The sequence below is a fragment of the Macaca thibetana genome, chromosome 1, assembly GCF_024542745.1.
Source record: "Macaca thibetana thibetana isolate TM-01 chromosome 1, ASM2454274v1, whole genome shotgun sequence".
NCBI classification, from domain to species: Eukaryota; Metazoa; Chordata; class Mammalia; order Primates; family Cercopithecidae; genus Macaca; species Macaca thibetana.
The window spans coordinates 134543675-134570234 of NC_065578.1; the positions used below are offsets into that span (position 1 = coordinate 134543675).

At 48.3% G+C, this 26560-nt stretch overlaps 1 protein-coding gene across 1 annotated transcript in view; it reads right to left on the bottom strand.

Annotated features, from left to right (window-relative positions):
• Positions 1 to 309: 309 nt before the first annotated feature.
• The window catches only part of RNF187 (ring finger protein 187), a 115361-nt gene continuing 89110 nt past the window's right edge, over positions 310 to 26560 (bottom strand). The window contains exons 2-5 of the mRNA XM_050789739.1: positions 6199 to 6709; positions 5043 to 5135; positions 2018 to 2239; positions 310 to 1406 (exon numbers count right to left, since the gene is read on the bottom strand). Coding sequence (XP_050645696.1) covers positions 1404 to 1406; positions 2018 to 2239; positions 5043 to 5135; positions 6199 to 6709 — 829 coding nt within the window. The 3' untranslated portion in view covers positions 310 to 1403. The remainder of the gene's footprint in view (positions 1407 to 2017; positions 2240 to 5042; positions 5136 to 6198; positions 6710 to 26560) is intronic.

A 26560-nucleotide genomic window follows, 5' to 3' on the forward strand; every position in this document is an offset into this window, starting at 1 on the left:
TGCCTGCAGCAAGGACTCTGTGAGGTGGGTTTAGCCAGACCCCCCTCAGCCCTGATGTCTCCTCACAGTCATTCCCACCAATGGACCCCACACTGCTCCTCGGCTTCTCCAACCCCTGCCCTACTGTGTCGGGGTGGAGCCCCATCTCCCCTGAGGCCCCAAGGAAAGGGCTCCACACCCATCTCTATGGTCCCAATGAAAGATCTCCTCACCATGCTTTAGCAAGTGTCACGAGGAATTTTCCTTTCACACTGGAGGGTGGCCAGAGCAGGGGGAAGAGGTGGACATACGGAGACGAAGCAAACGAGCTGACACAAACTCACTTTATTCAACATTGAACCAGCCCACACGCTGGGTAGGTCAAACTCACAGACATCGCACTAAAGGCCGGGGACTCGGAAAGGCTGAAAGGCTTCATCTGGAAATAGGCACTGCTCACAAGCCCAGCTATACCCAAATCTCAACATCTGCCTGCATCTATGTCCCAGACTTTGCAATCCTGTCCCCAGTGCTGAGTTTCTGTCGACTAGACGAATTTATCTACACACAAGGATGCTGCAGGCAACTGAGCTACTGCTACGAGCTTTGCAAAATTCAACTACTAAAGGAAATGGGAAGAGAGAAAGAGCCAGAGAGAACAGCAAGATGAGACACCATGGCAGGGCCTGGAGATGCTAAATGGGGTTAGCCACCTGCCAGCCCCCTCGCCCAGGAAAAAGGAGAAAGAGAGTTCCTTCTACAGAGGCAGGTGGAGCACAGGGAGGGCTTCTGGGAGACACAGAAGCAGGGTGGGGGCCAGGAAGGGGGAGGTGGACAGAGCGACGCGGATAAGGCTGGGCGGAGCCCAAGCCCACCTCAAGAGGAGGGCTGCCTCCTCAGGAGGCATCAAGGTGCAATCCAGTCTTCCTTTCTCTTCCCTGAAGACCTGAGTTCCAGCCTTCACAGAGCCTCATGTGCGTTCTTCTTTCTAGATGTTAACCCCAAATTCGACACTCAATGGTGCACCTCAGGTACCTGCCAAGGATCTGTGGGCCCGCATGGAAGGTGCAGGGTCTGGGTCCGTGGATGACAAGGTGAGGGGCAGATAGGTGACAGAGGAAGGGCATGGCCCAGAGCTGCCGGGACTCATGGAAGATGGGCTGTGGCCAGGACTTCAGGAAAGGTCGGGCACAGGTCGGAAGGGTCCTCAGGTCCAGCCTCTACCGGGAGGTGTTGTAGCCCCCAAAACACTCACGCCTCAGGGTGAAGGATAAAGGGACATTCTTGAAACACACAACTATATAGACGGACCCAAGGCCGGGCGCCTTCCACGCTTCCCTGACAGCCACACGCTGACACTTCCCAAGGAGATGAGGATCCATCCCCTCCTGCCTCCAACTCTGGACTGCCGCCGGTTGGCGCCATCACTGCATGGGAAGGTAGAGGGAAAGACAGAGACACAAAACAACAGAGAAAGAGACACACAGAGGCAGAGACAAAGACAAAAGGAGAGAGTGAGAGAGAGCAAGAGAGAGTGCACATGAGACAGTGCATGAGGTACTGTCCTGAGCACAACCAACCCAGGGCCTAGCCCAGACTTCTGTCTCCCCAAGGCCAAAGCCTTGTCACCTATGGCTGGCACAGGCAATTGAACCATTCAAGGCCATCTGGGTTGCTGCGGGCTCTGGGGTTCAGGCCAGGCCCTGGGCAGAGGCAGAAGAAAAGCCCTGAGGCTGAGTTTCTTGCCTGCTTCTGCCTTCAGAACCCTAGGGCGAGGCAGAAGCCTCAGGCACTTGGGATACCAAGTGTCCTCCCTTGTGAAGGTCAGGGACACCTCAGACCCTTCTCAACTTAAAACCCCTTCCTATCACCTTCCTTGACCACCCACCCATTCCCAAAATCAGCCCTGCAAGGCCATGGCAGTGGGAGTCAGGCTGGGCTTTTAAGCCTTGACCTCGGGCAATGGCCCCCCAGTGGCTCGCTGCTGCCTACGTCCACCCTGGCCTGATGGTGGACAGACCCAGTGGGGATCCCACACCTGCAGCAGCATGCTGAGGCCCAGGTTCCGGTGCTTCTTCTCCAGCTCCGACACCGCCTGCAGCAGTGACCTGAACCGCTCAGTGGGGTCAGCCAGCTCGTCCTCAGGTAGCCCCTCCTCCTTCTCAGCCTCCTGCAGGAAGTGCTCCTCCTCCTCCACAAAGAAGGCCCGCAGCTTCTTGTAGTCAGTCAGTGCCTTCTTCCTACGGTCCATCACGTGTCCCTGCAGACAGGTGGCAGGAAAAGACCTGTGTCCTCGCCCACTCTCCCCAGGCGAAGGGGAACCTGTTCCCTCTTGAAGGAGTTAAGAACATGCCACTCTAAAACATGCTGCTCAGGCACGAGTGTGGTGTGGTTCACGCTTGTAATCCCAGCACTTTGGGAGGCCGAGGTGGGTGGATCACTTGAGGTCAGGAGTTCAAGACCAGCCTGGCCAACATGGTGAAACCCCATCTCCACTAAAAATACAAGATTAGCCAGGCGTGGTGGCACATGCCTGTAGTCGCAGTTACTCAGGAGGCTGAGGCAGGAGAACCACTTGAACCAAGGAGGCAGAGGATGCAGTGAGGCAAGATGGCACCACAGCACTCCAGCCTGGGCAACAAGAGCAAGACTCCATCTCAAAAAAAAAAAAAAAAAAAAAAAAACTTATGTTTTTTCTCCCACTAATCTATCTTCCTTTTTTTTGAGATAGGGTCTCACTCTGTCACCCAGGCTGGAGTGCAGTGGTGCCATCATAGCTTACTGCAGCCTCAACCTCTTGGGCTTAAGTATCCTCCCACCTCAGCCTCCCAAGTAGCTGGGACCACAGATGCACCACCACACCTGGCTAATTTCTTAATTTTTGTACAGATGGGGGTCTCACTATGTTACCCAGGCTGGTCTCGAACTCCTACCCTCAAGCAATCCTCCTACCTCAGCCTCCCAAGTTGCTGGGATTACAGGCATGAACCACTGCACCTGGCCCTGTTAGTTTAGCTTATGTCAGTTTAATTCTCCGGCCCAGCCTGGGACCCTAAAAGGGGAGAAGTAGAGTTCTTTCTCCCTGACACTGCAGTGGTCAGCTGCACATGAAGACAGTTCCTCTCCCGTCTCCCATGGCCAAGGGGACAGTAAATCCTTGAGTGGCCCTGCTAGGTCTAGAGCCTGTCAGGCACGTTACTGTCAAGGCAGGACACACACCCATCTTGCCAGAAACTGTCCCTGCTGTGCCCACACCAGAACTCCAACAGCTGAAAACCATCCCATCAGCCTTCAACAAACAGCGTTCACACTTGCCACTCTTCAGCTGGTTTCCAGCCAACCCCTAACCTTGGAAACAGGAGAGCAGAGGAGGATGCTACTGTGATTTTACTCAGAGTCATAGATGGCTTCCACCTGGCCCTGGGCCACACAGGGCAGGTGACAGCCATAGTCATGAGAAGCCAAGGCTTTTGTTGCTGAGAGAGAATGCAAATGACAGCTGGGTGTCTGCTGGTTGGCTGATGCGGCACACTGCAAACTCCTTCCTTTGAATTTAGGTGGCTTCTCTCATCCCAGCATCTAAGCCACCAACCCCCAAAACAGGACAGATTGAAAACTCCAACCTAAAACCTGTGGGCAAAACAAGTCCCTTGGGGGTAACACAAGTTATTGAAAACTTGGAGGTCCCCAAAGCCTTCCAGCCTCACTTGCACTGGGCAGTGTTGACCACTCACAAGGCAAGGAGAAGTTCAGAGCAGCCCCCAAGGGCAGTGTGGAGTGCCAGGGGTCCGACTGGCATCAGGGACTCTGTGTGTCACCTGTCACTGAGTGAGGCCTGCACCTCAGGCCTGTGGAGAGTAGGCAAGGGCTCAGCACCACCGGGAACACAGAGAGTCTACCTCAGCCTCAAGCTGGGGTAAAAATGCGGGCCTCAGCCTCGAGGTGCAGCCAATTACCCAAGAGCTGCTGCACCTTTGAAAATCACTCTGTCTTTCAGGTTAAAAGGAGGAAGTAGGAATTTATGAAACCCAGAGAAAATGGCACACAGATTTTTTACTACACATGAGGAAAAAGTCACCAAAGAGAGTTTAAACGACTGAAGAGCTTTACTTGTGAGTAACCTCAAAGAATCTAGTGGGATGTCCCTTTGCCCTTTGGGATGTAATGCTGTGGAAGGCACCCAAGGAAAGTAACACTGCTGTGGTCTGAATGTCTGTGGCCTCCCCAAATCCCCATGCTGAAATCCTCATCCCTAAGGTGATGGTGTTAGGAGGCAGGACCTTTGGGAGGTAATGAGGTTGTAAGGGTGGAACTCTCAAGAATGGAATCAGTGTCCTTAAAGGACCCCAGAGACACCCTTACTTCTTCCATGTGAGGACACAGTGAGAAGGCACCATCTATGAACCAGGAAGCGTTCTCAACAGACACAGAATGTGCCAGTTCCTTGATCCTGGATTTCTAGCCTTTAAAAAAAAAAATGAGCAACTCTCAGATCAGAACAAGAGGACCACAGAAAGTTACAGATGTGTTTTAAAAGAAAAAAAAAAATTAGCACTTTGGGAGGCCAAGGCAGGAGAATCGCTTGAGGCCAGGAGTTCAAGACCAGCCTGGGCAACACAGCAAGACCCCCATCTCTACAAAAGCATTCTAAAATTAGCCAGGTGTGGTAGCACATGCCTATAGTCCCAGAGGCTGAGGTGGGAGGATCGCCTGAGGCCAGTTCGAGCTGCAGTGAGCTACAAGCAGACCATTGCACTTCAGCCAAATGAGACTGTCTCTTGGAAAAAAAAAAAAAAAAAAGAGTAAGTCTGATGCTGCCATCACCTACAGGTGAAATGTGAGGCGAAAAAGAGGCTTCCACTGACTTTGGCTAGATTCTATTTGAAAAATACAAACACATCCTAGAAAAATACCCTGAAACTCACTAAAGTCCAGAGGCCCCTCCTCCAACCAACCAGCTGAGCAGTTCAGAGGCCTGGCCTGCTTGGCCTGGTGGTCCCTTTGTCTAGAGCCCTGAGTCCCCGGTCCCCTCATTCCAGGCTGCCCCCAGGCCCCCCACTTGCCTTCCACACTGCAGCTGCTGACTCCGCCTGGCCATGCAGGTCCCGGGCGTCATTCAAGTCCTTTCTCATGATTTCCACAGACCCCTTGTTCTCCTGGAAAGAGAGGAAGGTCACCAGGGGTGGGCAGAAGGTCTCCCCCAACCTAGCCCAGTTCTGAGGGACATCACCCCAGCTGAATGCACACAGTCTGACCATTCCAGAGATAATCTCGAAGCCCTGTTGTCTAGGACAGGAACACACAGGCAGCCAAAAGGTTTCTTGGGCTTCACACCTATTCAGAAGGATCTGGGTGCTGGGGCTAAGGGGACTGTCTAGGTGGGTTTAGGAGTTGTGTGTCTGTAAGTGGCCCTGTTCAGTGTGAGTTCGGTCTGTACCACAGGTCTGCACAGCCTGCCCTACACCCTGCCCTGCCTGAGCCCGATGGGGGTCACTCTGCCTGGTGGCAAGAGCCCTCAATGCAGGAGGAGCGCCCAGGGGCACAGTCTGGCTGGCTTCCCCTCCCCTGTATTCAAGAGCGGGACCCCAGGCTGGCTGTTCTCTCCTACTCTGTATCCCCCAAACAACCCGCCATGGGAAAGGCTCCAGACTCCCAGACCCGTCGCTGCCAGACTCCCAGAGCGGGTCTCTGAAAGACAGGAGAGGGGACAGGCGGTGCAAGTGAGGGCTGGGTGGCCCGGAGAGCAGACAAGAAGGCGGGCCAGGCCTGTGGACATAGTGGAATACAGAGGGTCGAGAGGTGTGATGTCTTCCCCAAGGGAACAGTGAGTGGGGGAGTCAATCTGTGGGAACTAGAGGGGGGTCTATGAGTGTGAGGCAGGGCACAGCTAGTGGTGGGGACCACAAAGATGGACGCTGGTGGGGGAAGGACTTCGTAGAAGGTAGGGGGTGGGGAGATAAGGCACCGCCCAGCAGGGGACACCAAGATGGGGACGCGGACCAGACTCGGAAGAGACGCAGAAAACGTGGGGAGGCAAGCTGCAAGAAGGAGGGGCCCAGCACACGCTGGAGCGGGGACCCGTGGCGGTAAAGGGAGGGGGACAATCCGGGGACAGGGACAGTGGAAATGGGAAGGGCCCAGGGCTCAGGGGGACCGGGGCAGGGGCGGAGAGGCGCAGGGCACCGCCCGGGGCGGGGCACGGGACCCCGCCGCGCGCACCTTGCCGCGCAGCGCCTTCCTCCAGCGCGGCTCCCACTCGGGTGGCTCGGGGCCTGCAGCCATGCGGCAGGCGGCGCAGAGCGGGCCGGCGTCAGCGCGGCACAGCAGCTGCAGCGCGGCCTCGCTGGCCGGGCCGTCGCGCGCGGGCGCCGCGGCCGCCTCCTCGAGCGCCAGAAGGCGGCGGCTGAGCGGGGGCCGGCCGGGCTCCACTGCGCGCTGCCAGCAGTCGTCGGCGCACTCGGGGCACGGGAAGGGCCCGTCCTCCTCGGCCCAGAAGCGCACCACGCACGCCCGACAGAAGCGGTGGCCGCAGTCGGCGCGCACCGGCTCCCGGGGCGCGCGCTGGCACAGGGCGCAGGCGGCCTCGGCGGGGCCCGCAGGGAGCGCCAGGGCTGCGGACGGCGGGGTCGGCAAGGGTGCGGGAGCGTCTGGGGAGGGCCGGAGACCAAGGCGACCGGCGACCGGACGGAGACCAGCACCAGGAAGACGACGCCAACGCCGGCGACGCGCACGGGGCGGGGATCGGACCGCGGAACGCTCAGCCGACGAGATCCTGGCAGCGGTGTGCTGCAAACTGAGGTCCCGGCCCCGCTGCCCTCCACAGACAAGATCCTGGCAGCAGTGTACTGCATCCGTAATAAGTCCGGGCCGCGGTGGGCTCCTCCGCCCGGATCCTAGCGGCGGTGCACTCCTCCGCCTTGGTTTTGGCAACTATGCTCTCCACCTGCAAGGTCCTAGCAGCGTTGCACGTCACCCCGTAAGCCCTGGCAGCTGCGCGCTTCACTCTCCTGCCTGCGGACCGGCCCAAGTCGTATCCTGAAATGTTACTGGGACTGTCCCTTCCTACATCAATAACTCCTGTAGAAGAAGGAAACAAAAGTTTTATTTTTACTTGAAGGTTCCATTTTTAAAAGGTTGTTCTTGTAAGCTGCTAAGATAGGAGCTGCGCGTTTCCCCGCGGTAGCTCGCCAGCGTGGGCTGAGGACGGGGCGCGAAATGGCCTGCGTGGGCCTCCTTCGCTGCTCTCATCCTACACGGACCCGCCCTGCGTGGGCACTCCCTGCGTGCAAGGGCCTGCCCGCATGGACGTGCCCTGCGTTCACCCAACCTTCAGGGATCTGCCCTTGAACGGGCCCTTCGGACGTGGACACTCGTATACGCCCACCCTGCGTGGGATTTCGCTGCGTGGACCCATCCCACGGAGCCTCTTCTCGCGCGACCTCCCTTCTGGACCTCTGGGAAGCAACCCTGGTAGTCCGCTGTCTCCTGGCTGGCAGGAGCTCTCATTCATTCCGTGATGATGCATGACAAAACAGCATTTGTTAGCTTTTCTTTCTTTTTTTTTTTTTTTTTTTTTTTGAGACAGAGCCTCGCTAGTGGCGCGTTCTCGGCTCACTGCAACCGCCGCCTCCCGGGTTCAAGCGATTCTCCTGCCTCAGCCTCCCAAGTAGCCGGGATTACAGGCGCCCGCCACCACGCCCGGCTAGTTGTTGTATTTTTAGTAAAGAGGAGGGTTTCACCATATTGGCCAGGCTGGTCTCGAACTCCTGACCTCATAATCTGCCCGCCTTGGCCTCCCAAAGTGCTGGGATTACAGGCGTGAGCCACTGCGCCCAGCCGTTAGCTTTTTTTTTTTTTTTTGAGACTGAGTCTGGCTCTGTCGCCCAGGCTGGAGTGCAGTGGCCGGATCTCAGCTCACTGCAAGCTCCGCCTCCCGGGTTTACGCCATTCTCCTGCCTCAGCCTCCGGAGTAGCTGGGACTACAGGCGCCCGCCACCTCGCCCGGCTAGTTTTTTGTATTTTTTAGTAGAGACGGGGTTTCACCGTGTTAGCCAGGATGGTCTCGATCTCCTGACCTTGTGATCCGCCCATCTCGGCCTCCCAAAGTGCTGGGATTACAGGCTTGAGACACCGTGCCCGGCTAGCTTTTCTTTAAAAAATAAATTTAAAGGAAAGAAAGAAGCCTTTGTGAAGAGCAATTTTGTGTTTTTGTTTTCTAATTATTTTGAAAACAAGCAAGCATCGTTAAAAAAAAAAAAAAAAAAAAGACTGTGCAAGTTTTGCATTTTAAAAAATCTGGACCGGGCGCCATGGCTCACGCCACTAATCCCAGCACTTTGGGAGACCGAGGCAAGCGGATCACAAGGTCAAGAGATCAAGACCTTCCTGGCTCATGGTGAAACCCCCTCTCTACTAAAAATACACAAATTAGCCAGGCGTGGTGGCGCGTTCCTGTAATCCCAGTTACTCTGGAGGCTGAGGCAGGAGAATCGCTTGAACCAGGGAGTCGGAGGTTACGATGAGCCAAGATAGTGCCACCGCACTCTAGCCTGGCAACAGAGCGAGACTCTGTCTTAAAAAAAATTTTTTTTTAATCTGTATTCCAAACAAGCACAGGATCTAATGAGGTATTTTTGTCTTTGTTAAGATTTTTTTAATCGACTTGGAAATGCACTAAATGCCCGTGGGAAATATGAATAGTAAGCCGAGGTTATTTCTGTGTAGTAAAGATTAGAAGGCTTCCAGCAGAGCCTTGCTGATTTGTGGAGTCAACTAGAAACTTGCTGGAGAGAAAAGTAAAAAAATATAAAAAATGAGCAAACTTCATAATGAACTAATCTTGCGAATGAGAAAATATCAAAAACGATAATTAGAGGCAAATTGCCAAATTAGGAACATTTTAGCCACAAATATACAAAGAGTTTAAAATTTGGTAAGGAAAAGCACAATGGAAAATGCACCTTTGTGGGATTTTTCAAATCGCAGAAAAAAAACGCACAAATGATTGAACACACATGAGAAAAAAATGTACACTCTGCCCAGTTAAGAAAGAGGAAAATAAAACGAGACTCTCTTTCCACTATTAAGTAAGCAGACAAAAAAAAAGCAACTTGGCCAGGAGCCATGGCTCAGGCCTGTAACCACAGCACTTTGGGAGGAGGATGGATCATCTGAAGCTGGGTGTGGTGGCGCACGCCTGTAATCCCAGCACTTTGGGAAGCTGAGGCAGGCGGATCACAAGGTCAAGAGATCAAGACCATCCTGGCCAACATGGTGAAACCCCATCTCTACTAAAAATACAAAAATTAGTCAGGCGTGGTGGTGCATGCCTGTAGTACCAGCTACTTGAGTGAAGGGGTGGCCTGCCCCTCCACACCTGTGGGCGTTTCTCGTTAGGTGGAATGAGAGACTTGAGAAAAGAAATGAGACACAGAGACAAAGTATAGAGAAAGAAAAAGTGGGCCCAGGGGACTGGCGCTCAGCATACAGAGGACCCACGCTGACACCTGTCTCTGAGTTCCCTTGGTATTTATTGATAATTATCTTTACCATCTTAGAAAAAGAGAAGTGGCAGGATAATAGGATCATCCTAGGGAGAAGGTCAGCAGTAAGATATATGAATAAAGATCTCTGTGACATAAGTTTAAGGAAAAGTGCTGTGCCTTGTTATGCATATACAAACATCTCCATAAACCTTTTTAGTGCATAAAGAGCAGCATTGCGCTAGCAAGTCCCTCCTTCAGCCCTAAGGCGGTTTTCTCCTTTCTCAGTAAACAGAACACACAATCGGGTTTTACACCGAGATGTTCCATTGCCCAGGGACAGGCAGGAGACAGATGCTTTTCTCTATCTCAACTGCCAAGAGGCCTTCTTTCCTCTTATACTAGTCATCTTCAGCACAGACCCTTCATGGGTGTCAGGCCAGGGGACGATCAGGTCTTTCCCTTCCCACAAGGTCGTATTTCAGACTATCACATGGGGAGAAACTTTGGACAATACCTAGCTTTCATAGGCAGAGGTCCCTGTGACCTTTGGCAGTGTCACTGGGTAGTTGAGATTAAGACAATGGTGATGAAGGGAGAGAAGGAGGAAGGAAGGAAGAATGGGAAAAGAGAGAAAGAAGAAAGGAAGGGAAGGAAGGAAGGAGAAAAAAAAGAAAGAGAACGGAAGGGAGGGAGAGAGGAAGGGAGAGGAAGAGAGAAGAAATGAGGATATGTATATCATATCACTATTCATTTTGGAGGGAAAAACAAAACCTTGAAGGTCCAATACTGGGGGCATGGCTTAGTAAATGGTAGCAGCCATGAACTTGCACACATGTGCATTAGAGACTTGAAAGTAGACATTGGCAAAGATTGTTGCCTGAAAGCCTCTCTTCCTTACCACTAGCAGAATCCACATTGTGTGGTGCTAAGGGAGGAGCACCTTTGTTTTGTGGTGTGCGTGTGGTGTGAGCGTGGTGTTTTGTCTAGAGGAAACATGGGTGAGGCACAAAGTAAGCCCACCCCATTAAGGAACTATGTTGAAATTTTTCAAGAAAAGGATTTAAGGGAGACTACGGAGTACTATGACACCAGGAAAACTTAAAACTTTGTGTAAGGTAGACTGGCCAGCGTTAGAGGTAGGTTGGCCATTAGAAGGAATCATGGACAGGTCCCTTGTTTCATAGGTACGGCACAAGGTAACCTGTAAGCCAGGGAACGCAGACCAGCTTGTTTCAGATCCCCCGCCCCCAACACACGGTGGTTGAGAGAACAGAAGCATAAGCGGCTGGCAGAGGCAAGGAAAGACCAGCAGAGAGAGAGAAAGGAAAGAGACAGAGAGGAAAAGAGGCAGAGAGAGAGAGAGAGAGGAAGAGACAGACTAAGAGGGCGTCAAGGAGAGAGAGAAAGGAAATGTAGCAGGACAAACGGCAGACAAAACTCCTCAGACACCGAGTTAAAGAAGGAAGGGGTTTATTTGGCCGGGGGCATTGGCAAGACTTCAGTCTCAAGAGCCGAGCTCCCTGAGTGAGCAATTCCTGTCCCTTTTAAGGGCTCACAACTCTAAGGGGGTGCATGTGAGAGGGTCGAGATTGATTGAGCAAGCAGGGGCTATGTTACTGGGGGATGCATGCACCAGTAATTGGATCGGAACAAAACAAGATAGGAATTTTCACAGTGTATTCCTATACAATGTCTGTAATCTATAGATAACAGAACCAGTTAGGTCAGGGGTCGATCTTTAACTACCAGGCCCAGGGTGTGGCGCCGGGCTGTCTGCTGTGGATTTCATTTCTGCCTTTCAGTTTTGACTTCTTCTTTCTTTGGAGGCCGAAATTGGGCATAAGACAATATGAAGGGTGGTCTCCTCCCTTATTCCCCTCCTTTGAGACTCTCACTCATTTTAGTAGTGGGAGTTCTTACTTTCATTTTCACTACCCATGTCTTCTTGCAAGACAGATCGATAATGATTTATATAGTACGTTTGTGCTGAGGCATTTTGGTGAACTAAGGTAGCGATGAAGCTTTTTATCATTCGAAGAAGTAAAGGTATCAAACAAGGGAGCGGTAAGTAGGTTCCTATTACTATTATAACTCTTATTATAAGGGTTTTAAATCCTCCTAGCGCTGAGAGTCATTTTGTAAACATGGCCCCAGGATCATATCTATGCCATACTTGCACTGGCACATGTGCCAGTTTTGTCATATCTCTAACCATGTTTTCAACTACTTGCCCTTAATTATCTATGTGTAGGCAGCAATTAGTAAGGTTAAATTTCCTACAGATCTCTCCTTCAGCTGCTAGCAGGTAGTTGAGAGCTAATCTATTTTGATAGATAGCATTTCTCATCTGAATTTCTTGCTGAGCCAGAATAGTCAAGGCTCTGCCGGTTTTATTAGTGATTACTTCTAAGACAGCTTGTAACCATATGGTTCGGTTGATCATGTAAATGGGGGTCCGGTATCCCCATGAGCCATCTTGTGCCCAAGTAGCAGGCCTATAATATTGTATGATTCTCTCAGGGGGCCATTTATCATTTTTTTCAATTTCTTATAGCTATGCTTCTCTTTTCAAGGGAAGCATAGATAGGGAAGCCCAGGAGTTCGCCTGTTTTTATGGGCAGTAGGAAGAAAGGTGGTTTAATAGTGCCAATAACACGACTACCTGCCCACTGGTCAGGTAATTTGGCATAAGCTCTATGCCCACATAACCAGTATAATCCAGTGGGGACTGTCCAGTCCCCGTGGGACTCTGGGTGGGTTCACACAGTTTGCAACTTTGGGAATTTGCTAAATGGATTTCTCTCTGTGTGATTTGAACTCCACCAAGTGACTGTTTCTGTGGTACCATTATACAGTTTCTGTCTTACACAACTAAGTCATCCTACGGGCTGAGTGAATTCTTTTCCTTTTCTAGCTATGCAATATTATCCAATAATTGAGGTTTTAGGACCCAGAAATTATCACGGTGATTCTTTTGAACCGGGAATTCATCAGGAACTGGGTCTGTAGACCCTAATTCTCAGGCTTCCCATGGCCATTGATCTCCCATTATAGTTCCTCCACATACATAACATGAAGTGACATTGAGAGACTGGGCTATATACTCAGCTAATCGAAAAAACAAATTTCTTGTTTTTCCTGGAATTTCTGGTACTGGTACATTTAGTTCATCATAGAAAGTTTGAAACACTGGTTCAGGAGAGCGTTTGTACACTTCTCCTCGAACCAAGATATTTACTCAAGGATCCAGTCCGGCCCCATCGATTCCTAATGTCACACGCTCCCCTTTTTTCCAGCGAGGATCAAGGGGATTGGTTATTACTAGCTCTAAGGGGTTACATTGTCCCTTAGTACAGGAAGGGCCATTTTTTCCTTTCTGAAGGTGGACTGGATCCTTTTCATCATTTTTTTATTTTATTTTATCCAAGTGGCCTAAATGACACAAAACCAGTATTTACATTTATTTTCACACAGTCCTAATTTATGACAGATGTACTTGTTTTCTGCAATGTAGCCTCTTTTCTAACTAAGAGAACCACACCTTATTCCTTATTACTGTTAATGACAGCACAGGCATCAAATTTGAAGGTGACTTGTTTGGGCAACCTTTTGTTTGTTTGTTTGTTTTGGCTAACACTTTACTCATATCATTTATGAGCTCCCACCAGTCCTTAGTCCTTAATCTTATTTTAAGAACTGTGGTCATGGGAGGCTCAGATGGGTCATAACACACATTAGGTTGGTCATTTCCTGGGCTACATACCTTGTATAGAATAATATTATACAAATAACTTATTTTTAGAGTTCCAGTACACTTACAATAACTGTAAAATAATAGGACCATAACAACCTTTTGTCCTACCTCAGTGACTTGATATATACACTGGGAACAGCCCTCAGTCTGAGGAAGGTCAGTTGAAGTCCTTACTGTACAAGTCCAAATTTTAAGGGAAATGAGTCCCGCGATGAGTTTCCTCATGCTTCGGCCGTGCGTGGACCAGTCAGGTTCTGGGTGTGACTGGAGCAGGGCTTGTCGTCTTCTTCAGAGTCACTTTGCAGAGAGTGGCGAAGCTGCTCCCATCCACGCACCGCTTACAGTCTACTGATGTTTAAGGATGGTCTTGGAGGTTGGGCGTGCTAGAATAAATTGAGTCCAACACCTCTACACAGTTATGTTCAACTGTGCTCTCTGATACCGGGAACAAGGTGGTGGGGTTTAGGGTGTTGCAAACTTCAATGGTTATGTGGGGATTTTCACATAGCAAGCTTTGGTACTTGGTTAATCTAGCATTGTTAACCAATAACCTTTGGTATTTATTAAAGTTACCACAGCATGGGGGGGGCTTTATATTCAGGTTTTGCCTAAGGGTTAGTTTATCTGCTTCTTGTGCTAACGGGGCCTTTGCTGCCAAGGCCCTTAGACCTGGGGACCAGCATTTGGAATCTCTGTCTAGTTGTTTTGAGAGATAGGCCACTGGCCTTGGCCAGGCCCCACAGTCTGTGTGAAAACTCTAACTGCCTTTTTTTTCTCTTTCTGACACATAGAGTGTAAAGAGTTTTGTCAGGTCAGGTAGCCTCAGGGCTGGGGCTGACATGAGTTTTTCTTTTAATTCATGAAAAGCTCATTGCTATTGGTTGTAATAAATGTAGTTTATCTAATCTACATTTTTATTAACTGTCACCTACTAAAATATTGACTCAAATCCTGCAGCTATTTTCTTTCAAGCTTTAAATTGATCTGGTATTCCTCGTGGGAATCCAATTGCGTCTAAATAGGCATGAGAGTCGAAAGACCCATAGGGGGCTTCTCTCGCTTTATGATGTCTTATTATTTTTTTCCTTCTAGTTGATGAAATGCCAGGGTGAAAGGGATAGCCAATTGCACTAAAGTACAAGTGCCACTCCAGTTATTCAGCAGAGTGCCTAGTAAAGGTCCACCACAATACCACCACACATCCACTCAGGGATGAACAAAGGCTGACTGATTGATAAGCTCTTGAAAATTCTTAAGCTCACTGCATCCTTTCAAGTCTTCAAGGAATGCTAGGTTTCCTCCCTGTTGTGAGAGACAGGAAGTAAACCTAGTGTTGGGAGACAGAAGCTGGATGGCCCTCGGGGGTTGAACTGCAGGGACTTGGGGATATAGCAGAGAGAGCTGGGCATGACTTATTACTCCAGGCTGTAGAATCCTGGAAAAGAGCTACCATGCAGCCCACACCTGGTCGACTGGAGGACCACCTTAGTGGAAAGGGGACAGTCTGGGCCTCTGGCCTGCCATGTGCACAAGCATAACAATTGCTTCTGTTTAATGTGCAGATGGAATATTTGATCCATTTTAACCAGGTATTTGCATCTTGGTATCCTGTCTTAATTGCTAAAGTGTGTTTTAAGTCTTTAACTTCTATGATCCTCTAGTAAAATGAATGTATGGTTTTAGGGAAATTACAAAAACCAGTTAGGGCAGTCCATCCTTGCTCTTTAGTGGTCCACAGAACGTTGGACCAACTATGACATGAAAGCTCTACATCAGGGGGCAACACTCCTGGTTGGCACTGGGGTCTTTATCAAAATCTCCTCGGATTAAATGGTCCTAGTTTACTAATGTCTAGTCTGAGGAGAGTCAGGAGGGACAGAAGTACTTCTCTGAAGTAGAAAACTGTCTTTGATTTGGCAAGTCCTCACAGGGTGTAACAAAGCAAGCATTAAATGCAATAGTTTGAGGTGAAATTGACTTGGTTATATTAATAACCAGATGATCAGCAATAGAACGAGGAAAAAAGAGTAATAGAATAGATTAGAAGAGTTAAATTTTTCTTAGCTTTAGTTTGGTAGAGTTTTTGTCAGGACTCTGAGCCCAAGCCTAGCCATCGCATCCCCTGTGACATGCACGTATATATGCCCAGATGGCCTGAAGTAACTGAAAAATCACAAAAGAAGTGAAAATGCCCTGCCCGGCCTTAGCTGATGACATTCCACCACAAAAGAAGTGAAAATGCCAATCCTTGTCTTAAGTGATGACATTATCTTGTGAAATTCCTTTTCCTGGCTCATTCTGGCTCAAAAAGCTCCCCCACCAAGTACCTTGTGACTCCTACTCCTGCCCGACAGAGAACAACCCCCCTTTGACTGTAATTTTCCTTTACCTGCCCAAATCCTATAAAACGGCCCCACCCTTATCTCCCTTCGCTGACTCTCTTTTTGGACTCAGCCCGTCTGCACCCAGGTGAAATAAACAGCTTTATTGCTCACACAAAGCCTGTTTGGTGTTCTCTTCACAGGGATGCACATGACAGTTTTCCCCTGGGACTATGGCCCACGACTCTGGAGGGGTTGGCGCTTTCTTGACTTGGGTGTGATTAGTCCATCCTTTTTTTTTTTTTTTTTTTTTTTTGTGAGAAAGGAAAGTGGAAGATAAAATAAGTATATGATTTTTAAGAAATTGACCTTTTGTTTTAAATGTGGGGACCTTGGGAGTGGACTTTATAGTCCCTTAGTGCCATTTTACTGAGAAATTTCCTTTAGCGCCTATTTTTATTAGTTTTTAAACCAAAGAAAGCCAAATACCATTTTACATTTAACAACGCTTCTCGTATGATTTTTATACAAGATAAGCTAAATTTTATCTTTATATTAGTGTGTTATTAATGTTAAACCTAATTTTAATAAAACCTTGTGGACATATTTAATTTTTAATGTTTGACCATAAGGTAAGATTTTATAGACTCTTTTTAATCTTTTATAATTTTTGCTAAGGAGCAGGTTGGTGCTTTAAGAAAAACCTGTTATGCTTTTACTTTAATGTCCAGTTCACAGAAAAACTGGATGATACTACTTTAACTTTAGCTAATATGTTTATACACAGAATGTTCTTTACAATTAACATTTTAAAACTCACTTAAACCTTCAAAACAATAATTTTTAAAAATGTACATTCTTATGCCTCCTTATAATCCTTTCACCAAAGATATATTTTGCTTTTCTTATACACTTTGCATATAAACTTTTCTTTTTTCCAATAGTTTTACCTTCAGGAGGCCTAGTTACTTTTAAATTATACGACATTTTTTGCATAAATTCTTTTTTTAACACACATTTTTTTATAACCCTTTTTTTTTTTCTTTCACAACTTTTACGGGCAATTTTTTTTTTGACATGCCTTAACTTTCTGACTTATTACAAACATTTTTTTTCTTTAAACAACCAGTTAGTTTATTTCAGGACAAGAATTTACCATATAACACTCTTTTTATATAAATTCCACCCCGCCCTTTATCCCGAAGATGATAATTTTTTTTTTAACAGAAGGAAGGCCTCAGTGCTTTCAGGATACACCCTTGTTTACACTGACAACAAAGTGGTATTGGAGTGTTATAGAGTTACAGAAAATACCTTCAATTATCAATTACAGGTTTTAAATTTACCTTGGCTTTTAAAGGAATAGGGTCCTTTTTTTTTTTTTTTTTTTCTTAACTACTTGTATATCTCTCTTTCTCTCTTTGACTTTGTCTCTCTCTGACTTTCCTTTTGCCTCTGTCTCTTCCTCTCTCTCTCTGTCTCTGTCTTTCTGTCTCTCCTTGACTCCCTATTTGTCTGTCTCTTCCTCTCTGTCTCTTTGCCTCTTTTCCTCTCTGTCTGTTTCCTTTCTCTCTCACTGCTGGTCCTTCCTTGCCTCTGCCAGCCACTTAAGCTGCTATTCTCTCAACCGCCATGTGTTGGGGGCAGGGGATCTAAAACAAGCTGAGTCTGGGTTCCCTGGCTTACAGGTTACCTTGTGCCATACCTTTGAAACAAGGGACCTGTTCAGGCTTCATTCTAATGGCCAACCTACCTCTAATGCTGGCCAGTCTATCTTAGACAAAGTTTTAAGCTTTCCTGGTGTCACAGTACTCCATAGTCCCCCTTAAATAATTTTTTTTTTTTTTTTTGAAAATTTTCAACATAGTTCCTAGTGGGGTGGGCTTACTTTGTGCCTCACGCATGTTTCCTCTAGACAAAACACCACGCTCACACCACACGCACACCACAAAACAATGGGTAAAAAGGGCACACACACACTTTTGTAGTTTACACCAAACCAAAATCAAACCAAAATCAGAGTATCCAGAAATCCAAGCCAGCTCAAAACCAAAACCAAAGTATCAAGCAATCCAAGTCAAGTCAAAAACAAAAACCAAAGTGCTAGTACAGGCACACGATGGGTGATCAGGCCACCCTTCCACTCAAATGGAGTAGGCAAGTTCCCAAGACCGGTCCTGTCAAGCAATTCAAACCAAGTCAAAACCAAAACCAAAGTGCCGATAAAGGCACACCGTGGGTGATCAGGCCACGCTTCCACTCAAATGGAGTGGGCAAGTTCCCAAGACCTGTCTTGTCAAGCAATTCAAACCAAATCAAAACACAACCAAGGTGCCGATAAAGGCACACTGTAAAGGTAAACTGAGGCTGGAGCCAAACCGGGAACGAAGACACAAGGCAAATGGCAGTGAGAATAGCCTTTATTAGGGCTTGCGGGTGAGGTTCCTCAGTCCAAAGGTGTGGGCCGAGGAAGTAGCGCTGAGGGAGTAGGATAGGGGCTTTTTATAGCCCGAGAGGCAGGGAAGCTGGTTGTGCAAACAGGGCCTGGGGGGTCTTGAAACTACGAGGGCAGGAGTTGAGTAAGGGTCATGAGGAAGGGGTCTTTGGAAACTGTTAACCGAAACTGCTGTTTATGAACTTGTGGAATGCAGGTGAGCTGCAGGTCATGGGGGAGTGTGGTTGCCCAGCCAGAACTTCTGACATATGCAAGTCTGCGGGTGTGTTCAAAGAGGAAGGGAAGTCTCGAACAAAGGGCCTGCTACGCCGGGTGGCGCTGCCATGTCGGGTCTAGATCCCTGCCTAACATTCCGACTTCTTTCTAATAAGAAAATGGGGTGACGTGTTCATCTGGCTGCTTCCTGCTGGTATGGGTCATCGTGGGGTTCTTCGGAGGTCGGAACTCAGGTATAAGGGTAGAGCAGCATCTGATTGAAAGTGACCTGGAAGACTTCTTTCATGCTGTCCTGGATGAAGCGGAGGACACAGGGTGCTATAAGTAGCAAGAAGCCACACAGATGACTGCCACCACCTAAGTGAGGGCCTTAATCTGAGGTTTTTCTGGTGAAATATTTCCTGAATCTTTTCTAGAGTGAGGAGATTGGTTTCTACTAGTCCTAACTCATTGATGTAGTGTTCGGCCGGGAAGGGGAAAGGAGGGGGTTAGGTTAGAGGAGTTAAAAGGGCTGGGTAAGGGTACCGCAACCAGTGGGGGCTTATTCAAGGCTGCACACAAGAAACAACGAGAGATGTTGTGTACCTCGGCCAAGCCAGGAAAAAGGGTTGCTGCTGTCCTGGGGCTTACTGCCTGGGCTAGAGCTGAGATGGCTTCCTCCTGTTGTCTGATGTCAGAGGCCAGGCTGATGAGGCTGCTTATGACCTTGATGTAGGCCTTAAAGATCCTGAGTCGGGTCATGGGATAAGACTCACTGTGCCCACCAGTCCTAGGAAGGACAAGATCTCTTCCGCATCCTGAGGAGGCTGGAGAGTTTCAATGAGGCTTATTCTATCCGCTGTGAGGCTTTTTGTAGTGGGTGTGAGGAGTATGCCTAGGTAGGTGACAGAAGGGCTGCAAAGTTGAGCCTTAGCTGGGGTAACCTGATAACCTCAGTCGCCTAGAAAATTTAAAAGTGTAGCAGTATCTGCAAGGGAGCACTCCTAGGAAGGACTACATAGTAATAAGTCATCGACATACTGCAATAACACTATTGTTAGTGTTACAGACTAACACTATTGTTAGTCTGGGTCAGGGGACAGAGGACAACATCCTGTGCCAGTGCCTGTCCGAAAAAATGGGGGCTATCATGGAACCTTTGAGGCAAAACAGTCCAAGTCAGCTGGGAAGAAATATGAGTGTCTGGATCTTCCAATGTAAAAGCAAACAGAAAGTGGCAGTCTGGGTGTAGAGGGATGGTAAAGAAGGCATCTTTCAGGTCAAGGACAGTGAAATGGGTGGTGTCAGGGGGAACGTGCAAGAGGAGTGTATATGGATTAGGAACAACTGGAAAGGTAGGGCCTACTGCCTCATTGATGAGGCGTAGGTCCTGTACGAGACGATAGGCCCCAGAGCTTTTCTGTACAGGCAGGATAGGAGTATTACATGGTGAGTTGTGGGAACTAGAATGTGCTGCTGGAGCAGGCATGTAATGATGGGTTTTAGTCCTTGTCAGTGTTCAAGGGAGATAGGGAACTGGGGTCTAGAGGGGAACTTGGAAGGGTCTTTTAGCCGGATGCGGACCGGAGTGTGGTGCTGGGCAATGATCGGGGTGGAGGTGTCCCACACCTCAGGGTTAATGGGGACTGGAAACGGGAGTAGGGGGTCAGCCTGGCAGGGTTCGTCGGGTGAGAGGAGGGGGAAGAGGAACGTGAGGTGTGGGGAGGGGTTGGGTCGGAAGTGAGCTGAGGCCCCTAGCTTGGAGAGGAGATCTCATCCCAACAAGGGGACTGGGCATGAAGGAATGATAAGAAATGAGTGCAAGAAGAGGGAGCCATCCAAGGGGCAAGACAGAGGAGGAGTCTGGCGGTAGGTGGAGGGAGTGCCGTCAATTCCCATGACTGTGACAGTGGAAGGGTGGCTGGGGCCACTGAAGGAAGGCAAAACAGAGTAGGTAGCCTCCATGTCCCTAAGGAAGGATATGGACTTACTCGCTACCTGGAGCATAACCCTGGGCTCGGCGAGAGTGAGAGGGGTTCCTGAGTCTGGGCCTCTTCAATCTTTGTCAGTGTGGAGGAGCTGGAGGCACCTCCAATACCTGGAGGAGGGTCGTCACGTGGAGGCGCAGTGACCGTCCTTAGGTCGGGGCAGTCTGACTTCCAGTGGCCCATCTGCCAACAGTTCGGATGGGGCGAGTTGGCTCCTTTGGGTTAGGGCACTGCCTGGCCCATTGGCCGTCGTTTCCGCACTTGAAGCAGGCACCAGGTGGCGCTCGGGCAGTACATCTTTTCTGGGAGCTCCTGGAGCGGGCCGGCCTCAGGGCTGCTACCAAGGCCTGGGTTTGGAGTTGTACCTTCTGTTTTAGCCTGGCCTGTCGTTGGGCCTCAGCTGCCTCCTCCCTGGAGTTGTAGACCTTGAAGGCCAGTTTGACTAAGTCCAGGATGGGAGTTTGAGGGCCGTCCTCCACGTTTTTTAACTTTTTTGGATACTGGGGGCGGACTGAGAAATAAAGTATGAAGCTAAGATGGCTCCTCCTGCAGGGGAGGCAGGGTCAAGGCAGGTGTACTGAATAAGTGACTCTGTCAGTCGGTTAAGAAAAAACAGCTGGATTTTCATCTGAGCCTTAGACTACCTCCTTTAACTTATTAAAATTGACTGACTTATTGAAGGCTGCCTACATGCCAGCAAGAAGGCACTGGACCATCATATCTCGGCTGCGGCGGCCTGCCTGATGAACATGCTAGTCCTAGTTGAGCTTGGCTGAGGACACCGCCTCAGTGCCAACTGGCATGGCGTGGTCAGTTAAATGAACCTGGTCAGTGTGCTGCCTGGCTGCCGCTACGATACACTCCCGTTCCTCAGGGGACAGTGTTGAGGTCATAACAACATGGAGGTCATGCCAGGTGAGATCATATGCCTGGCATAGATACCTGAACTCTTTGATATAACGAGTAGGATTGGCCAAAAAGGAGCCTGCATGCTCCTCAACCTTAGACAAATCTGCCAATGAAAACAGCACATGGACCCAGACTACTCCTTCGGCGCCTGCCACCTCTCGCAAGGGACACAGGAGGTCGGTCCTGGACCAAGTATGGGCTGAGACAGGTGAGGAAGGGGAGGAGGTGGAGGTAGGGGAGACAGAATCTGTCGGGTTGGTAAGGGCACATGAAGGGTGGGAGGGAGGGGAGGCATTGACAAGGACAGGGATAATGGTGGGTCAGGGTAAGGAGGAGGTTGGGCGGGAGACAGGAGGGGTGGCCGGGATAGGGTGTCAGGAGGCTCAGAAAAAGAGGAGGAATCATCCCTCTCCTTCTCGAGGGAAGACACTTTGCGAGTAGAACCTGAGCTAACGAGCATTGGGCGTAGAGATCTGGGCAAGAACGCAAGTCCCAAAAGGCTTGAACATAGGGTATCTTGTACCATTTGCCTAGTCTCTTGCAGAAGTTGGTCAGATCTGTGAGGATGTTAAAGTCTAGAGTGCCTTCTGCAGGCCACTGAGACTGATTATCCAATTTATACTGTGGCCATGCTACTGTGCAGAAGAAAATGAGCCACTTTTGTTTTAGGTCTTGGCTGAGACTTAAAGTCTGGAAATTAGCCAAGAGGCACCTCAGAGGGGATTTTCTGTTTGGTTTGGGCTGGGTATTTCCCATGGTCCTAAGGCGGGCAGTCCGGAGGCAATGGGAGCGTCCTCCTACTGCCACGTGGAGTGCGGGGTATGGCGGCTTCCAGGGAGGTTGGACATCTCCTAGTCCCCAGTGCCAAGGTCACAGTTGACTGGAGGGAGCCCCTGATGTGGCCACGTGTTTCGGACAGGGACTTCCCAGAGGAGGCCTACAGGACGGGGGAAAACTTATCCAGCAGTGATTGAATTGAGTCTTGGATTTGGTGAAATGGCTCCCGGCTTGGAAAGGAGGTCCTGGCTTGGGGAGAGGAGAGCCTGCCCGACCCGGCAGGGGTCCAGGGAGGGGGTCTCCTCCCGGGTTTCGGCACCAAATATAAAGGTAAACTGAGGCTGGAGCCAAACCGGGAATGAAGACACAAAGCAAATGGCACTAAGAATAGTCTTTATTAGGACTCCCGGGTGAGGTTCCTTGGTCCAAAGGTGCGGGCCGAGAAAGTAGCGCTGAGGGAGTAGGATAGGGGCTTTTTATAGCCCAAGAGGCAGGGAAGCTGGTTGTGCAAATAGGGCCTGGGGGTCTTGAAACTACTAGGGCAGGAGTTGAGTAAGTGTCATGAGGAAGGGGTCTTTGGAAACTGTTAACCGAAACTGCTGTTTATGAACTTGTGGAATGCAGGTGAGCTGCAGGTCATGGGGGAGTGTGGTTGCCCAGCCGGAACTTCTGACATATGCAAGTCTGCGGGTGTGTTCAAAGAGGAAGGGAAGTCTCAAGCAAAGGGCCTGCCACACTGGGTGGCGCCGCCATGTTGGGTCTAGATCCCTGCCTAACACACACCATGGGTAATCAGGCCACGCTTCCACTCAAATGGAGTAGGCAAGTTCCCAAGACCAATCCTGTCAAGCAATTCAAAGCAAGTCAAAACCAAAACCAAAGTGCCGATAAAGGCACACTGTGGGTGATCAGGCCACGCTTCCCCTCAAATGGAGTGGGCAAGTTCCCAAGACCAGTCCTGTCAAGCAATTCAAACCAAGTCAAAACCAAAACCAAAGTGCCGATAAAGGCACGCTGTGGGTGATCAGGCCACGCTTCCACTCAAATGGAGTGGGCAAGTTCCCAAGACTAGTCTTACCAAGTTTTACATGTCCAGACTCCAAGTGCCCATTCCTTCCCGGTGTTCAGCCACTGCTTTGATCCTCCACGGGGGCCTGCCACACACTGCTTTGGCGAAGCGTCCCACCGGGACAAATGCCTACCTGGGAGCACTCTCAGGATCCGCGTCGCTGGGGCTGGTCGGAGTCCCCCGCAGGGATGTTCCATAGGGCAGGCTTAAGCTGCCTAAGAAGCTGCCTCCACCATCCACCATTCACCTCGCTTCCCGGTCAGGTAACCAAGAAATGTAGCAGGAGGAGAGGCAGACAAAACTCCTCAGGCACCGAGTTACAGAATGAAGGGGTTTATTCAGCCAGGGGCATTGGCAAGACTTCAGTCTCAAGAGCCAAGCTCCCTGAGTGAGCAATTCCTGTCCCTTTTAAGGGCTCACAACTCTAAGGGGGTGCAAGTGAGAGGGTCTTGATTGATTGAGCAAGCAGGGGGTACGTGACTGGGGGATGCATGCACCGGTAATTGGATCAGAACAAAACAGGACAGGGATTTTCACAGTGTATTCCTATACAATGTCTGTAATCTATAGATAACAGAACCAGGCCCAGGGTGTGGCGCCCTGCTGTCTGCCTGTGGATCTCATTTCTGCCGTTTAGTTTTGACTTCTTCTTTCTTTGGAGGCAGAAATTGGGCATAAGACAATATGAGGGGTGGTCTCCTCCCTGAAAAGAAAGAAAGAGAGAGGCAGAGAGAGAGGAGACAGAGGCAAAAGAAAAGTCAAAGAGAGAGAGAGACAGATATACAACTAGTTAAGAGAAAAATAAAGTGTACCCTATTCCTTTAAAAGCCATTATACCAATTCTAATTTGGACAAAACAAGGTCTTATTAATAGCAAAAGATAATTAAAATCCCAAACTTACAAAGTTTTCAACAAAAGTAAAGTTTGCTAAAAGTTAACAGTGTAACATGTATTATAGTAACTTCTAAACTTGTGGCCTTAGACAGTCTAGTCCATAGACATAAAAAAAAAAAAAAAAAAGTTATAAAAAAAAGTGTGTTAAAAAAGAATTTATGCAAAAAATGTGTAATTTAAAAGTAACTAAGCCTCCTGAATGTAAAACTATTGAAAAGAAAAACAAAACAAAAAAACAAAAAAAACAGTTTATGTACAAGGTGTATAAGAAAAGCAAAACATACCTTTGGTAAAAGGATTATAAGGAGGCATAAGAATATACATTTTTACCTACATTAAAAAGTTAAAAACTACTGTTTTGAAGGTTTAAGCAAGTTTTAAAACGTTAATTGTAAAGAACATTCTGTGTGTAAACATATTAGCTAAAGTTAAAGAAGTATCATCCAGTTTTTCTGTGAACCAAACATTAAAGTAAAAGCATAACAAGTTTTTCTTAAAGCACCAATCTGCTCTTTAGCAAAAATTATAAAAGATTAAAAAGAGTCTATAAAATCTTACCTATGGTCAAACATTAAAAATTAAATAAATATATCTACAAGGTTTTATTAAAATTAGGTTTAACATTAATAGCACACTAATATAAAGATAACATTTAGCTTATCTGGTATAAAAATCATATGAGAAGCATTGTTAAATGTAAAATGGTATTTGGCTTTCTTTGGTTTAAAAACTAATAAAAATAGGTGCTTAAGGAAATTTCTCAGTAAAAAGGCACTAAGGACTATAAAGTCCACTCCCAAGGTCCCCACATTTAAAACAAAAGGTCAATTTCTTAAAAATTATATACTTGTTTTATCTTCCACTTTCCTTTCTCGCAAAAAAAAAACTAAAAGTCTTTTAGCACAGGTACCACCGCTAGAATTTCCAGTAAACCAGCACCAGCCTGAAGATCACTTTCTCATCGAAAGGTGGAAAGAAGAAAAACTTGAGCCAGCCTGGGAAGGACCTTACCTTGTGCTGCTAACCAGCAAGAGTGCTGTTCATACAGCAAAAAAAGGAGGGACTCATCACACCCGAGTCAAGAAAGTGCCACCCCCTCCAGAGTCATGGGCCATAGTCCCAGGGGAAAACCCTACCAAACTAAAGGTAAGAAAAATTTAATTCTTGGCCGGGCGCGGTGGCTCAAGCCTGTAATCCCAGCACTTTGGGAGGCCGAGGCGGGCGGATCACAAGGTCAGGAGATCGAGACCACAGTGAAACCCCGTCTCTACTAAAAATACAAAAAATTAGCCGGGCGCGGTGGCGGGCGCCTGTAGTCCCAGCTACTCAGGAGGCTGAGGCAGGAGAATGGCGGGAACCCGGGAGGCGGAGCTTGCAGTGAGCCGAGATCGCGCCACTGCACTCCAGCCTGGGCAACAGCGTGAGACTCCGTCTCAAAAAAAAAAAAAAAAAAGAAAAATTTAATTCTTTTAATCTGTTCTATTATTCTTTCTTCTTTCCTCATTCTATTGCTGACCATCTAGTTATTAATATAACCAAGTCAATTTCACCTCAAACTATTGCATTTAATGCTTACCTTGTTATACCCTGTGAGGACTTGCCAATTCAAAGACAGCTTTCTACTTCAGAAAAGTACTTCTGTCCCTCCTGACTCTCCTCAGACTAGGCATTAGTAAACTAGGACCATTTAATCTGGGGAGATTTCGATAAAGACCCCAGTGCCAACCAGGAGTGTTGCCCCCTGATGTAGAGCTTTCATGCCAACATTCTGTGGACCACTAAAGAGCAAGGATGGACTGCCCCAACCGGTTTTTGTAATTTCCCTAAAACCATACATTCATTTTACTAGAGGATCATAGAAGTTAAAGACTTAAAACACACTTTAGCAATTAAGACAGGATACCAAGATGCAAATACCTGGTTAAAATGGATCAAATATTCCATCTGTACATTAAACAAAGCAATTGTTATGCTTGTGCACATGGCAGGCCAGAGGCCCAGATTGTCCCCTTTCCACTAAGGTGGTCCTCCAGTCGACCAGGTGTGGGCTGCATGGTAGCTCTTTTCCAGGATTCTACAGCCTGGAGTAATAAGTCATGCCCAGCTCACTCTCTGCTATATCCCAAAGTCCCGCACCCTGCAGTTCAGCCCCCGAGGGCCATCCAGCTTCCATCTCTCAACACTAAGTTCACTTCGTGTCTCTCATGACAGGGAGGAAACTTAGCATTCCTTGGAGACTTGAAAGGATGCAGTGAGCTTAAGAATTTTCAAGAGCTTATCAGTCAGTCAGCCCTTGTTCATCCCTGAGCGGATGTGTGGTGGTATTGTGGTGGACCTTTACTAGGCACTCTGCTGAATAACTGAAGTGGCACTCATACTTTAGTCCAGTTGGCTATCCCTTTCATCCTGGCATTTAATCAACCAGAAGGAAAAATAATAATAAGACACCATAAAGACCCTTATGGGTCTTCCAACTCTCATGTTTATTTAGACGCAACTGGAGTCCCACGAGGAATACCAGATCAATTTGAAGCTTGAAATAAAATAGCTGCAGGATTTGAGTCAATATTTTAGTAGGTGACAGTTAATAAAAATGTAGATTAGATAAACTACGTCTATTTACAACCAACAGCAACGAGCTTTTCATGAATTAAAAGAAAAACTCAGGTCGGCCCCATACCTGAGGCTACCTGACCTGACAAAACTCTTTAACTCTATGTGTCAAAAAAAAAA